Source organism: Gorilla gorilla, chromosome 16 (genome assembly GCF_029281585.2).
Source record: "Gorilla gorilla gorilla isolate KB3781 chromosome 16, NHGRI_mGorGor1-v2.1_pri, whole genome shotgun sequence".
Lineage (NCBI taxonomy): Eukaryota > Metazoa > Chordata > Mammalia > Primates > Hominidae > Gorilla > Gorilla gorilla.
In genome coordinates, this window is record NC_073240.2 from 89,249,784 (window position 1) to 89,265,196 (window position 15,413).

The 15,413-nt window shown below is 45.2% G+C and overlaps 1 protein-coding gene across 14 annotated transcripts in view; it reads right to left on the minus strand.

Annotated features, from left to right (window-relative positions):
• Positions 1–15,413, minus strand: part of NTRK3 (neurotrophic receptor tyrosine kinase 3) — a 397,164-nt gene that overhangs the window by 173,029 nt on the left and 208,722 nt on the right. For all 14 annotated transcript variants that reach the window (XM_055362905.2, XM_055362904.2, XM_055362906.2 and 11 more), the window contains one exon: positions 669–857. In XM_055362905.2, the coding sequence (XP_055218880.1) occupies positions 669–857 (189 nt within the window). The remainder of the gene's footprint in view (positions 1–668; positions 858–15,413) is intronic.

Sequence of the window (15,413 nt, forward strand, 5' to 3'; positions counted from 1 at the left end):
TTGAGGCTCCAGGAGCTGAGAGGGGGCCTAGCAGGGCTCAGCAGAAGGACAAGGAGCGGGGTTGGAACCAACAGGAGAGGGGAGATGAGAGGGAAACAGGTGCCCTGAGCCCTCTGGTCTGAGTGAGACATCTGCAGTGGGGAGGTGAGAGTTCCTAGCGCTGGGGCCGTGATCTGATTCTCAGAAAGTGCACACTTCGGGGCACTGGAGGGGCAGATAGAGAGATGTTTCCATTCAAAGGTACTCACCGCCCTTTATTCCCTTCCCCCTCATGGAGGCTTGGGTGGAGGTTCTGGTGAGCTCAGGGGCTGCTGTCTAAACAGAGTCAGGTTATGTTTCCTAGTTACATAGGCCAGGTCTAGAGAGAAGAACAGCCTCTCTGTGTCTCCTGCCTTATTGGGAGCACCCAGGGTCCTGCTGAGCCCAGGTGAAGAAAAAAGGGAAGCAGATTCAGACCCACAGGACCCCCTTCCCAGAGGACTCTGGTCCTGGGGACTCCTGGCTCAGGCTATTCTTCAAGTTTTGAGACAAACAGGGAGGGTCTCTTAGAAAGTGGGAGGTTGGCAGGTAGCAGGTCACCCTAGAAGGTTCCAGAACCCCAGGTACATGGTCTATCAGCAACCACCCTCCCCTCCCCAGGAGGGAGAGCATTCCATCCCAGTACTTACACGTGTCCGGCTTGTGGCAGTTGTGTCCCTGACGGAAGTACTGGGGGTTCTCAATGACAGGGATGCGGGTCATGCCGATGACCACAGTGTCGGGCCCGGCATCCAACGACGAGGGCGTGGTGATGCCGTGGTTGATGTGGTGCAGTGGGCTGGCTGAGTCCTCCTCACCACTGATGACAGCCACGGGACCTGCACACACCAAGAGAGACGCAGGACCTGGTGACGTCACATCCGGCCAGTTTCCAGCCCTGTCCACAGACAACCCCCAACTACTGTTCCCATCACAAACATTTTCTTTTTTTTTCTTTTGGGGGGTGTGTTATATATATATATATTATATATTATATATATGTTATATATATATATGTTATATATATATAAAAATTCAGTTGTTTGGGTTTCTCGTATATTTTAGATATTAACCTCTTATCAGATATACATGGCTTACAATTTTTTTTCCATTCTATAGGTTGCCTTTTTTTTTCTTTTAAATGAAATAGAGTCTCTCTCCATCACCCAGGCTGGAGGGCAGTGGCGCAATCTTGGCTCACTGCAACCTCTACCTCCTGGACTCAAGCGATTCTCACGCCTCAACCTCTCGAGTAGCTGGGATTACAGGTACCTGCCACCATGCCTGGTTAATTTTTGTATTTTTCGTAGAGACAGGATTTTACCATGTTGGCCAGGCTGGTCTCAAACTCCTGACCTCAAGTGATCCACCCACCTCAGCCTCCCAAAGTGCTAAGATTACAGGTGTGAGTCATCATGCCCGGCCCACATTTTCTTTATTAGCAAAATCCACTGGAAGCGTATTCCTCGAATGCTCTGTATTCTGAATTCAGAGAACCACCCTAAATTCTCTTTCTTGAGAATTACTCACCTATCAAACCATGGAAACAGCTGCAAAATCAAGGTAAATTTAAATGACCCTGGCATAAACTATTTTCACTTTCTCCCAAGTCCAAATTAGTTCAAAATAAGAGTTTTAAATACGTTTATTTTCTTATGTAGCAACAATAGGATTTTAAAAATGACCTAGCAGTAGTGTGCACCCTGCACCTCCTCTTCTAGGGAGCTTTAACAATGGCTGATGCTGGATTTCATCCCCAGTGGTTCTGATTACATTGGTCTGGGGGTGCGAGCTGGACATCAGATTGTGAGAGCTCCCCAGGTGAGTCCCATTTACAGTCAGGATCAAGAAACTCTGATGAGTGGCTCAAAGACCTAGAGCCTCTCCAGCTGGCCACCAGACTCCCAGGGGAGTATCCTGTATCTTTTACTGCACTCAGCCATCAACCCTCCCTTGTTCACAGGGAGGTAAGTCCACTGTGGGCCTGGACCTAAGCTGAGCCAAGTTTCACAAATGACAGTAACGAAGCTGCATCATGATCTCCATACCAGCAGCTGGGCCAGCTGCCCCACTCTTGAAATATCCACATTGACCCAATGGCTTCAAAGAACATCATTTGTGTCTTCATCAACCCCAGTTCCACTCCCACTTCTTTCTAACCCAAAGAAAAAATCCAGTAAGGACATACAGTTACTCAAAAAGCCCAAGATGGCAAAGATAATTAACGCTGCAGTCTTGGTAGAAGAATGGTTCTGTTGGTGCCGTGGTTCTCCCATACATACAAATAAAATTCCTGTAAAGTGAATTAGCTGTGACTGTTTGTGGCTTCATACAACTGGCGTTTTGAATGGCTGCTTTGCTAGACACACAGTCCCCAGACAAAGTGCCTGCTGTGATTTGGTTTTGCAGCTTGAACAATATTTCTACTGCAGAAATCCATTACATCTTACTGAAGTTTATGGAGAGAATATTTCCCATCAAATAGCGAGGTGAAGCACCAATGAGGCAGAACTAAATGGGAGACTGGTAAATACAAATGGAGGACCCTGATTCCACTCCATCAGCACAGACAGCCTTATTCCAATCCATGATAAATATCTGACTGTGTTTGGAGACCGTATGGAAAAGTGGCTCTAAGTGGTTGCCCAAATACTCACAATAATCACTTGCCTTGCAAAAAAGAAGCCAGTTCCTGAAAACACCTTGTAAACTTTTTGAAAAACTTTATAGCGAATTCCAGTTAAACAGGGAAAACTAAGCACTGGTTTTTATCCTCTTTCCCTCCTCAAACATACACTAACCATTCCCTCTACTAAAATACAAAAAAGGAAATTCAAAAAATATCTGTGCACAAGGAGAAAGAGGAAAAGAGGTGATAAGAGAAAATAAGATAGTTCAATAATATTTTGGAATTTAAAAAGTCAAAAGAAGAAAGAGGCAAGAGGAGGAAAGAGGAAAGAGTTGAAGAAGAGATGACCAACAGGACTGCAGGGGGAATATTTGCCGGCAGCCAGTTCTGCTGGAAAGGATCACTATGTGAAAGGACAAGAGAGCCAGGAAGGCTGAGGTGGAGTGAGGCTCCAGGCGGGAACAAGGTGCCCCCACCATCACCTTGCTCCCTTCCCACAGGACTCTAGTGGTTTACCCAGAGACACTGAACTCAGAAGGCTCAGGGGAGGGCTGGGATGAAGCATGAAGCTGAGCCCCTTCTTCCTGCAACCCTGCCTCCCCATCACACCAATCTCATCTCATACCAGCACCCTGCAGGAGATTAGAGAATACATCTCTGGATGAATTCTCTCAAAAAATACCTCTCGGTATGGACATTTGGAGATCTACCAGTGGAAAGTCAAGTTCATTCTGTGATCATGCCACAGTGAAACCTGCCAGTTGGCAAGCCCTTCCCACGCACACAAGGCAGAATCGCACTAGCTTTCTAGGGCTCAATTCCTAAATATGAAGAAGCAGTCAAGATCACCAGGCACTTCAGCAAAGCTCCGGCATGGGAGAGCACAAGACAAGTAGACAATCAGCGATCTGCAGGAAACAGAGGCAATGCAGGAAGCAGAAGAAGACTTTCTAAAAAAAAAAACTACTAATATCCTCAGAGACGTCAGTGAAAACACTGCATCTATACAAGCAAGGCAATATTTAAAACGTGAACAATTCAAGGGTAGTGAAGAGTCCTTGGAAATTACGATCGTCAAAATTTTAAAGTTAAAGGAGAGTGGAAGATAAAGCCAAGAAATCTTCCAGAAAATTAAACAAAGAGGAAAGAGGTGGTAAATAAAAAAGGAAAGATAAGAAAATCAAAGGTTTGATAAAAAGATCCACCATCTAATTAAAAGAAATCCCAGAGAGAGAGAGACAGGGAAAACGAATATGACTAGAAGAGATGAATGGAAAACTAAAAAACTTATGGAAATTTCACCCAAATTACCCAGTTTCCAGCACAATTAACACAAGTGCACAAATATGAATGTATGTTCACATACACGCACATACACACACACATATGTCAAGGCACACAATTACAAAATGCCAGAGCCCTGGAGATAAAGAGAAGATGCTAAGAGGTTCCAGGCAAGAGGTATACATTTATAAAGGAACAGCAATCAGAAAGACAATGGAATCATTCTCTATAACAATACCACTATTGTTATTCTACAGAGCAATTCCTTCAACATTTGGATGGGGAACTTTTTAACCTGGAAATCTATACCTAAAAAAAAAAAAAATCAATCCACTGTAAGAGCAAAATAAAAGTATTTGCAAAAGTGTAAAAATGTGCCTTGCTTGTCCCCGTCTTAGCATGCATCAGGAAGAGGGATGTCAGCAAAACAAGGGGGCAAGCAAGGAAAAGAGGAAGCTGGGGATTTAGCATCATAGAGAGGCAGTCTCAAGCCGCAGGGCTGCGGGAAGGAGGTGTCTGGAGCGAGAGATTACAGAATACAATGATGAAGACAGGATCCATGCCCAGGCTGTCTTGTTTACTCCAAAGCTCACAAGCCTTCCTGCAACTACAGACTACTTGCTTTAGTAGAATTGTAGACCACGGAATGCAGGAAGACACAAAGACCACACGCAACAGAAGTTCACCTCCAACCCCGCCCCTTTCTGTTCTCAGCATTATAGGATGTGGATGGTTAAAGTGACATGGAGGAAGGACACAGAAGAGGGAGAAGTTTGAGAAGATACTACATCGAGACTTAAACCTTTTGTGAAAGGCTGTTTCTTTGAATCTGCTCACATGAAGTCCATAGATAGCAAGTAGTCAATGAAATGTTCCAAGAGCCTGGGATCTAAAACAGTCTCCACCTTCTGTACCTTATTTGAGGATTTGAAAAAGCTGTGTTAAGGTGCATAGATGGAAGTGTTCTGCCACAGACTCCCAAGCCACGGGAAGGAATAAGATCACCCAGGAAGACCTGAGAGAGATAAAAGAATAAAGCCAGACATCAGAGCCCTGGGGACCTCAATACTTAAAATGTGGGCATTAGAAGGGGACCAAGGAAAAAGAGAACTGCCAGAGATGTGGAAGGAAACCAGAAAAGGATACTGTCTTAGAATTCAAAGGAGGAGGCCAGGTGCAGTGGTTTATGCTTGTAATCCCAGCACTTTGGGAGGCCGAGGTGAGCAGATCATGTGAGGTCAGGCATTCGAGACCAGCCTAGCCAACAAGGTGAAACCCAGTCAATACTAAAAATACAAAAATTAGCTGGGTGTGTTGGTGCATGCCTGTGATCCCAGCTACTAGAGAGGCTGAGGCAGGAGAATCGCTTGAACCTGGTAGTCGGAGATTGCAGTGAGCTGAGATGGCACCCACTGCACTCTAGACTGGCAACAGAGCAAGACTCCCTCTCAAAAAAAAGAAAGAAAGAAAGAAAGCATTCAAAGAAGGAGAGTGTCTAGAAGTTCAAGAGACACACACACTGAGGACAAATAGGATTAAGCTTGAAAATGAGTCAATGTGTTGGAAAATGTGTAGGCGACCTTAATGAGAGAAGTTTCCATGGAATGTTAAGGAAAAGTCAAATTATAGTGAGTTGAGGAGTTAGTTGGAGAAATGCTGATGATTGTAATAATTTTTATTATTGAATACTTCCTACACATCAGGCTCTGTAAAGGTAGTTAATCTTATAATGCCTCTGTGACATTGGTACCATTATTTTACCCATTTTAAAGACAGGGGCATTACAGCACAGAGCAGTGACCTGCCCAAGGACAGATGCCTAGCAAAGAAGTGGTGATGCTGGAATTCAAACTCACAGTCTGGCTCCGGAGCCTGTGCTCATAACCCTCCGCCAGCACTGCCTCCCTGAAAGTGCAGACTGTGGGGGAAAGAATTTACGCAAAGGGATACTTGATCAATTCTGGTACATTATCTTCCTCATAAGCAGCTGCCTTCAATTGCAGCTCCCCAAGACCCTTTTTAAAGATGTTCCTCTTGACCCTTGAGAATTGGGATGGGAGTGAGTCTCCTCATTAGACTCACCCAGATAGATTACAGATAATTCATCATGTCTTCTGATGTATGTAACTGCTGAATGTTCCTATTAAGCTATATCCACAGCAGAAAAGAGCATCACACCATCAGACTCTTGCTCCATTCCCAAGGCCCTCTTACTCACCTTTGCTCTTCCATAAACTACATTCCTTAAAAGAAAACCCAATAAAAAGCACATAGGCCCATCACTTCAAAGGATGTAAGAGGAAGCCTCTGCAACTGGCCCCTGCCTGCTTGTGTCTGAGTCCAGCAGGGCTCCTTATAGTGCTATGGATGGCACTGGGTCAAGACAAGTCTTCCTTGGACAGGGCTGTTCTAGGTATGTAGCAGCCCTAGACCTAGGCATGAAAAGCCAGTCTCAGCTTCATCAGCCATAACAAATGCACCACTCTGCGGAGGATGCTGATCATGAGGGAGGCTGTGCATGGGTAGGGGCATGGGGTAGATGGGAAATCTCTGTACCTTTTACTTGATTTTGCTGTGAACCTAAAATCACTCTAAAAATGAAGTCTAAAAGACAAAAATTTTAAAATGTAAAAAAAAGGCCAGTCTCCCCACAAAACACACACACACATTTCCAAACATCCCCTGTGGTGACGGAGCTGTGCCAGGTTGAGAACCACTGATAGAGACACCAACATGTTACTCCATGAAACTCTGGCCAGTTCTCACACCACTTGCCTCAGGGGAAAACTCACAGACCTGTAGCCCCTCTAGGGGAGGAAGCATTTGTTCTCACTGAGATTGTTCTCACCTTAATAACCACAGTGAAGAATTTGTTAAGATACTGAAGGAGGGAAAAGTAATAGGGGGAAAAATATCTCAACTGTCTGGGCAGCTTTCTTCTATTTTCTTGAAGCTGCTGAGGTGGATGGCAGGTCAAGAGGAGTCAAGCTTTGATGTCTACTGAGCCCTCAACACACACACACACACACACACACGCACACACACACACAGCCCGCCTATTACCTGTTATCGGCCTCTCTGCTGTCACTAATCCATTCCAAATTACACAATTACTTTGTTATGTAACACTAATAATCAAAAAGAAGAGAAACATTCTCATAGCCTTTCTAGTAAATGCAAGCTTTGGAGAGAGACCCTCAAGGGAACAGAGGTCTGCACAGACTCTCAATATCATATTATTCTCTTCTAAAATTGGTGCCTTGTTTTTTTCTTCAGATCCACGGTGGATTTTATTCTTCCAACCATATCATAACAGAACCATTGGATAATTGGAGAAACTCGATGGCCCTGACAGGTGTCTTTCCCCACAGAATGGTCCATATTCTCTGTCCAGAGGCTTTTCCTCCCCTCCCTGTTCTTCCACAGGGGAAAAATGAGGGTGTAGAGCAAGGAATGGCTCCAATTCCATAAATGGTTTATTCCAAGTTGGGATTCAGGTTCCCAGATGTTTGAAATGCTTGTTCCCCAGTGCCGTAAAGAAATAGCACTTGAATATAAATTTAATTTCCTCAGCAAGGCCGTTTTTATACTTTCTGCAGAAAAGATACACCCACCAGCAGTTTCGCCACGAGAATACACCGAACAAAGGAGACAGGGTCATTTATAACCTGACACGTCCACCCTACTGCTGTGTCCGGTTTCCACTGGCTGGAATGGGACCTCACATTCTATATTTGTCCTGATTGGCTAGCAACTTAGAACTTTTTAAAAGAGGCAAAAGCAGAGGAGAACCAAGGAAGGAGGAAGTAAATTGTGAAATGCTGAGAAAGGTAAAAACACCTTCGAATAAGGAAGATGAACAGGCTATGACCTAATGCTTGCTTGGACCAGTATAAGCATGCCAGGGCAAATATTTAGGCTAAATTGTGGGAGCTAAGAACATAAAGTACATTGATTTCTTTATTATGGCTAGCAGATACTTAAGAATGTTAGCACAGGTCTTTGAATAAATTTTGCTTCTAAGAGAAGTTACTATTTATTCCTAATTAGATGGGGAGGAAAGTCTTTGAAGAGGAATCTCTATTTTACTTTTTACACAGAGAAAGCAAAATTTTCTGATGGCAACAGTGGAGAGGGAACTTCACTGCAGTAGCATGAACTTCCACCCAGGTGGGCTGAGCCCCAGTCCCAAGAGAAGAGCCTGGGACAACAAGTCACCATGAGGACCTGTGGGTACACCACCATTCTGCAGAAGCCTTTGGTGACTCCAGGGAAAGTTCTTCTCAAGGTTCATAATGCAGAAAGAGAGGGGGAAAGAGGTGGGTCACAAAAAATGAAGGAGGAAAAAGGAGCGGCCTCCCAGCGAATACACTGATACATCAATACTCACTCCTTCTTTCAGATCAGGGGAAAGACTGCCTTGGAATCATTTTCTCAAGTGCCCTACCGTTGGCTCTAAAACTCCTTTCTCTTCCAGCAACTCTATGACTTACAGAGCATTGACAATTCTCAGAAATGTGGCACCAAGAAAATCCAGCCACTGGCCCAACCCTAGGGCATTTGCCCAGCCAACGTGTAGAAGTGGTTCTTCTCCAAATTCCAAAGGAGTGACAGAACCCCAAGGATGCTGGGATCCCTGTGGTTTACAAGAAAAGGAAAGATGGAGGGAAAATAAAACTGACATTAATTAAATACCAACTACATGCCAGATATGTTGCTGGGCACTTTCTTCTCATCTCATTTGATCCTCAACAACTACCATTATTCTCATTTAATCAACAACAAAACCTATCCTCAAATAAGTTTAAGTCATTTTCAAAAATCACCTAGTCAGGAAGTGGTGGAACCTGTATTTCAAGCCATTTTGCTTGACTCCAAAGTTCTGCGTCTTCCCACCAAACTACCCATTTTCTCAACAGTATAGCTGACACCAAGTATTTTTCACAAACAGAGAGTGCTTGGTGTGAATACATGAGCCTATATACAGAAGGCGAGATGCCAGCTCCCCTGTGATTGGGGCTAAATCAGTCCATCTAGGGATGGACTGCCAAATATTTTCAGGGTTGGACCAGCCCACATAAAATAGCTCTGGGCTGACAAGTCCAACAGATAGACTTAAATTGTACAATTCCAACGCCAGAATCGATTTCTGTACTCCTTCCTTTACACTTGTACTTCCTTCCAAAGTAGGGTTGGGGGGCAGCAATCTCACTTCCCAACTCAGAAGCCCTCTTGGGAGCTGTGGTAAGCATGACTGCTATTTATCGAGTATATCTACGCACTCACTAGGACTGCAGTTTTGTGGACCACCTTGAAGTTAAACAGTACCCCCATCACTTCCTTTGGAATGAAAAGTAAGCAGAAGTGAGGATGCATCACTCCCACGTGGAAGCTTGAAGATCCAGTGTGACTTGTCACATTCCCTTTTTCCTGGGTTGGCATTTGTGGAAGCATGAAACAGAACCCCACTCAGCCCCAGTCCCTCAGTGAGGCCAACTTAGACGCAAGGGCTCCCGCCAACACCTGGTGTAGCCATGGTGACGTGCAAAATGCAGCACCATTGTTTTAAGCAGTTGTGATTGGTGGGGGTGCTGTCTATCACATCTCCACATTTACCAATGGTACTTTAATTTCTTCATTCAGACACTTCACGTGCTTCACACCATCTTCAGCAAGTCTCCGCAGAAGTCCCTCATAAAAAAAAAAAAAAAAAGGGCTTGTCGTCCTCAATGATATAATCCATTTTTAAAATGCCTCCTCCCCACTCTCTGTCCCAAAGTTGAGCTCAAATCTTCAATCTTCTGTTCCACAGAGTCAGATCATGACCACTTAGATCTGACTTGGGTAGCAGAAGCAAATAAGCCTGCATGGGTCTCATGCTTTTTTAATGTGTCAGAATGAAGCAAACAAGCCAACCTTTGGATTAAGAAAATGATTTTTTTAAAACCTCAACCTTTTCCTACTGATAGAAATCAAACACTGACATGTCCCTGGTGGGCGAGAGCTTCGCATCAACAAATCTGGGAGCAGGAACTCATAAAATGGAATAAGTGGAAGCACAACAAACACAATTAAAAATCCAGCCATGCTCAGAGAGGGATTCCATTTACTGTCTCATAAAAAGAGCCTGGTCCTCAGAGGCAAACAAAAGAAAATCAATTTCTTAATTTTTATTGGCAGATGTGGGACAGAGGCCAAGTGAACACGGGCTGTGCTCAAGAACAGACCTGGGGACTAGTCATGGCCTTCTGTTCCTAGACCTGTTCCTCTGGGCCCTCCCCTCCCTGCCTCCTCCGGCTTCCAGACAGACTCTGCCCTCTGTGGTCTCCGGGGCACATGGGGTCCTGCAGGCAGCACAGCAAGGCATGCCCTCCGCACTTCTCCGCTCCTCTCCCTGAATCATTTCCCAAAAGATAAGCTTTATTCTCTGGCTCGAATTCCCTCCCAGCCTCTTACAGGAACCAAAGGCGTTGTTCATGCCTCGCAGCATTCATAGCTTGGAGGTATCTTGGTGATTGAAAATGATGTTGCTCATCAGCCAGCCCAAGAACACGCACTTAAAGAAGGGGAAGGCAGGATGGGTATTTGGACTCAGCTTCCCTTACCTCCCTTAATCATCACCACAACCCTGGGGGTAGATCCTCTTATCCCCAGTGACGTAGTTGAGGAAATCCAAGCTCAAGGCTTCATAATTTGCCCAAGGTCACACAATTAATAAATGGTAAACAGATCCACGTCTATCTGACTTCAAAGTCTGGGCTCATTTCACTGCAGCACCATGCTGCCCCACCCTCCAGTATTGTTTTTCTAACAACAGGACAAGTCAGCCACATTCTCCTTCCCACTCCCAACATTTACTCTCTTGAAATTCATCTGTAAGAGAACTGGCTTTGTTTAGGAGAGAAGCCCATGACATTTCCAGTAAACTCCAAACCCACAACTGTGGCATAAGGATGTAGCTGTCAGGGGCAACCAGAAATTCATAGCACAGGAATGGCCGGCAGCAAGGGGTCTGAGAATGTCAAAACAAGCATCCTGGAGGGAAGGCAGATGCCATCAGACTCCTCCAAAGACTCTTTGTACAGACAGTATTTCAGACCATCCCAGGCATCAACAGGAAGTTAGTTACCTTCTGATTGCACGTATAAGGTGACTGGAATACAAAATGCTGGGTTTTTGGTCCGAGGCCCCATGAAGAGATCATGGTTCAAATTTCAACATGTCTAAATTCAGTTCTAGCCACTGTGGCTTGCTAGTGTTACCTCAAAATAGAGACATTTATTTTCCCTAAAGATTTATCTGTAACTCTCCCCCAACTTCCTGGGGACTTTTGAAGACTGGGAGGAAACATCACTTGAGGTCATGCAGTGCCAGGGGCTGCCATGTTGAACTGCTACAGTCCTCATGCCTTCACCCACTCACATCATGTCCCTTTTGGCACTTGCATGATCTGATTTCAACACCAAAGCCAAGAGAATGAGAACCCAAATTCCTGAGGGCTAAGCCCAAATGCCTCTGACTTTACGTAGGTGACAAGAGGGAAATCTAATATCTAAAACCCCACTAGGTGATCCTGGATGGCTTCAATATGAAGTTCTTTCAAATTAAAGTGAGGCACAATGAGTTAGAAGAGAAAGAGAGAGAACTGATGCAGAGAAGAAGAAAATCCTTTTCTGGAGGAACTTGGGGTCTTATAGGCACTGGCTGATATAAGACTTCCTAACTAGATATGTCACCCACAGTTGTATGGGTCTCATACACTGCAATAGGGTATCCAGGGTATGTCTCAAGAAAACCCTTTTCCCAGTATTTCTAAGTACACATGGAATGATACCATGGCATATTGTCAACCCCAGAAAAGTCAGAGTGATGATCTGAAATACCTGTGTAGTAAAACAGATAATAATAGCTGAGGTCTGCTATCACTTGTTGACCAACACTGGTCACTTGTTGGCACTGTACTGGGCTCTGTGTGATCCTGTCCAGTGCTCACAGTGGCTCAGTGAAGTGGGTCGTATAATTAGAGTCAGAGCAGTTAAGCAGTCTGCCTAAGGTCACACAGCTAGTAGGTAGCAGTGTCCTGGAGCTGTGGGATTCCCAAGTCTATGTTCTTTTTTTTTTTTTTTTTTTTGAGATGGAGTCTTGCTCTGTTGCCCAAGCTGGAGTGCAGTGACACGATCTCGGCTCACTGCAAGCTCTGCCTCCCAGGTTCACTCCATTCTCCTGCCTCAGCTTCCCGAGTAGCTGGGACTAAAGGCACCTGCCACCACGCCCGGCTAATTTTTTTGTATTTTTAGTAGAGACAGGGTTTCACTGTGTTGGCCAGGATGGTCTTGATCTCCTGACCTTGTGATCTGCCCGCCTTGGCCTTCCAAAATGCTGGGATTACAGGAGTGAGCCACCACGCCCGGCCCACCACACCCGCCTTCCCACCCCACCACCACCTCAACCTACATAATCATACCGCCAAAAGCACTAGGTCTAGAATGAACACACTTCTGAACTATAATGCACCTAAATCAAAGACGCTGAAATGAGGCCTGAATTTATAGTTAGCTAGAAACCATGAAAGTCCAATGTCTTCTTCCAGGCCATTCTGAGGTTATGAACTCAATCCCACGCCCTGAGAATCCTGTGTGCTCACACTCAGCTCACCCTGGGCTTGACACAGACCATATCATCTTATATCAGACAAAAAGGTACTTTCCCCTTTATTAGAAAATATTTGCTGTAGCACCATGCTGAGTTCCACAAGCCCTGAAGGTACTTCTGCTGGGGGCTGTGCATGCCCTGCGGGACCACAGGCCCTGCCTTTGCATAGGGGATGGACTATTGCAGGTGCTTCTGGCCTCCTGTAGCCTCTTGCCTAGTGCTCACTGGACCAGGTGTTGGCACCTGCCCATCTCAGGTAGCACATCTCCCAGGCCTAGCTCTCTGTTGAGTCACAGTGTTGCCTCCAACTAGAATAGTACATCCAAGTCTCAGGACCTATAATAGGAGCCCGCCACCCTGTGTCTGTGGCAAGGATATCTTGTGGACAAGTCACAGAGCAGTCCTATGGCATTTTACTTCTGGAAGTTGTGCCATTACCCAGTGTTATAATTTTCATCAGAAACGTACACCCATAAAAAGCAGTAAGGAACCCGTCTGCATTTGAACCCATCCTGCTGTTGATTGTCCTGGGGTCAACACTGGCCCATTTCCTTACTTATCCCAATTCAAGCTTCTCAGCTGGTCCTAAAATTCTCTAGATCATAAATCCCTACAAGGCAAGGACTCTATCCTGGATATCTCTGAATTTCATTGAGTCCCTATTGAAGTCCGTTTAAGACAGCAGGCAATTACAAAATATATGTTGCCCCAAGTGCTACCCCAGACATTGGTAGGCATTGCCTCTCCAAAGATATGAGCTTCCTAGAGCTGCCATAACAACCACAACAAAACACAAACTAGGTGACTTAAAACAACAGAGTTATGCACTACAGTTCTGGAGGCTAGCAGTTGGAAATCAAGGTACCAGCCGGGCCATGGTCCCTGAGACTCTGGATAGAATCCCTCCTTGCCTCCACCAAGCTTCTGTTGGTGGCTGCCAATCCTTGTCATTCCTTGGCTTGTTAATGCATCACTCTGACCTCTGTCATCATGCGGCCTTCTCCGCTCATCGCATGGCATCTTCCTCTTTGTGTGTGTCCATTTCTGTGCCTCTTCTCCTCTTTTTATAAGGCCCTCAGTCAAAGTAGATCAAGGGCGCACTCTTCCTGTATCACTTCATCTTAACTTAAATCTTAATTTCATCTGCAAAGAGGCTATTTCCAAATAAGTTCACATTAACAGGTACCAGTGATTAAGACTTCAACATATCTTTTTGCAGGACACAATTCAACCCACAGCACCATGTCTCCCATATGCCTAATCTTCAGCACCCAGGCTGGTGCATCAGTGGCAAGCACAACGGATAAAACAGCATTATAAGGAAGGTGATAGATGTGGAGGAATCTCAGGCTCTGGGTGAATTGGGAGTTCAATCTATGGGCATTTAATCTCCCAAGAGCAGCTCCCCAGGAACTGTAGCAATATGTACCCTCTAGAATCCTTGAAAGTGACCTACAGACTATAGTTCATGATTCATGCCACACCTTCCAGACTGGCCTTTCCTGCCCATGTGCTCACCAAATACCTTCTCCTGTGCTGGGCTCTGAGCTAGGGACTAGAAAAGGGGAGAAAAAAGACACAACCCCAGCCTGAACCGGTCCCCAGGTCTACAGGTGGGACACACAAATAAACCAACAGAGATGACACATAGGAAGAGCACCATGTTACAGGTGTGCTCAGGACATGAGGCAGCACCTAAGACAGTCAACCAGAGGAGGACAGAGAGGAAGGCAGTGCAAGGAAGGACACCTCACCCAGCAAACACATTAGCCTGTAGCTCCATCTGCCCACATCCTTCATCCTTGTCCCACCCCAGAGGACTTGTCTAGCCTCCTGTTCCACAGATCCTCTCTGTTTTAGCAGAGGGGGTCACGTTCATGGCACCTTAAACCTTGGCTGCTGTCTCTTCTCCCCACACACCTGGACAGCAGCCGGGCAAGGGCCCCAGCAGCCTCTATTAATCTCTTGGCTCACTCATCCCTTTCACAGACATGCCATAAAAATGATATAAGCATTTCATTCGAACAGCGCTGCAGCAGGAATGGCGAGGGTACAGAGGGTCGATTGATTTCCAGCATGTGCAGGTATAAATGCAACACCAAAATCAATTGAAATAACACCGCATCAGTTCTGTGATCTCTTCCCTTGTAGGGCACGCTTTATATACTGTAGTACCTGCTCCTGTCTACATGCCTGCCCTGACCGCCCTGCAGAGGCTCCATGGGCGAGGCTGACAGCTGACACCCACAGGGCCATGTTCTCTAAGCCCCTTCAGTCACACAGGGAAAGGCAATGAGGTTCCACGCATGCCCACCGGCAGACCCTCATAAACATACCGGAAATCCCATGTGCACTCCCTGAACAAGAATGTGTATGAACTCACACATGAACTAGTAGCACATGGTTGCTCATTGAACAGGTGTGTAAGGAGAATTACTGGTCTGCATTTCTTCACAATTTTATACCTTCTTCCATCTCACCAGATAAAATATTTTCATGAGTGATGTACATAATATACTTATGTGTAATATACCCAGGAATATTGAACACCCAAACAGAATACCCCAAAAAGGTGTGGTGAGGTAGATGGTGGGGAGATTCTATAGTAGTGAGTTAGCCCTGGTACCAAAGGAAAAAAAAGTCCAGAGATGTCATCTGAAAATGCATAAATGCATATTATTTTGAAATTTTGTGACTTCTCACAATCAGTTTATAGTATTATTCTTGTACTAATGTCTAGATCAGGTTATATTATTAAACTGGCCAATTCATTAAAACTCCTTACCTTCACGGTACCTCCTCATCAAAAGTCTGTTTCTTCATGCATCCA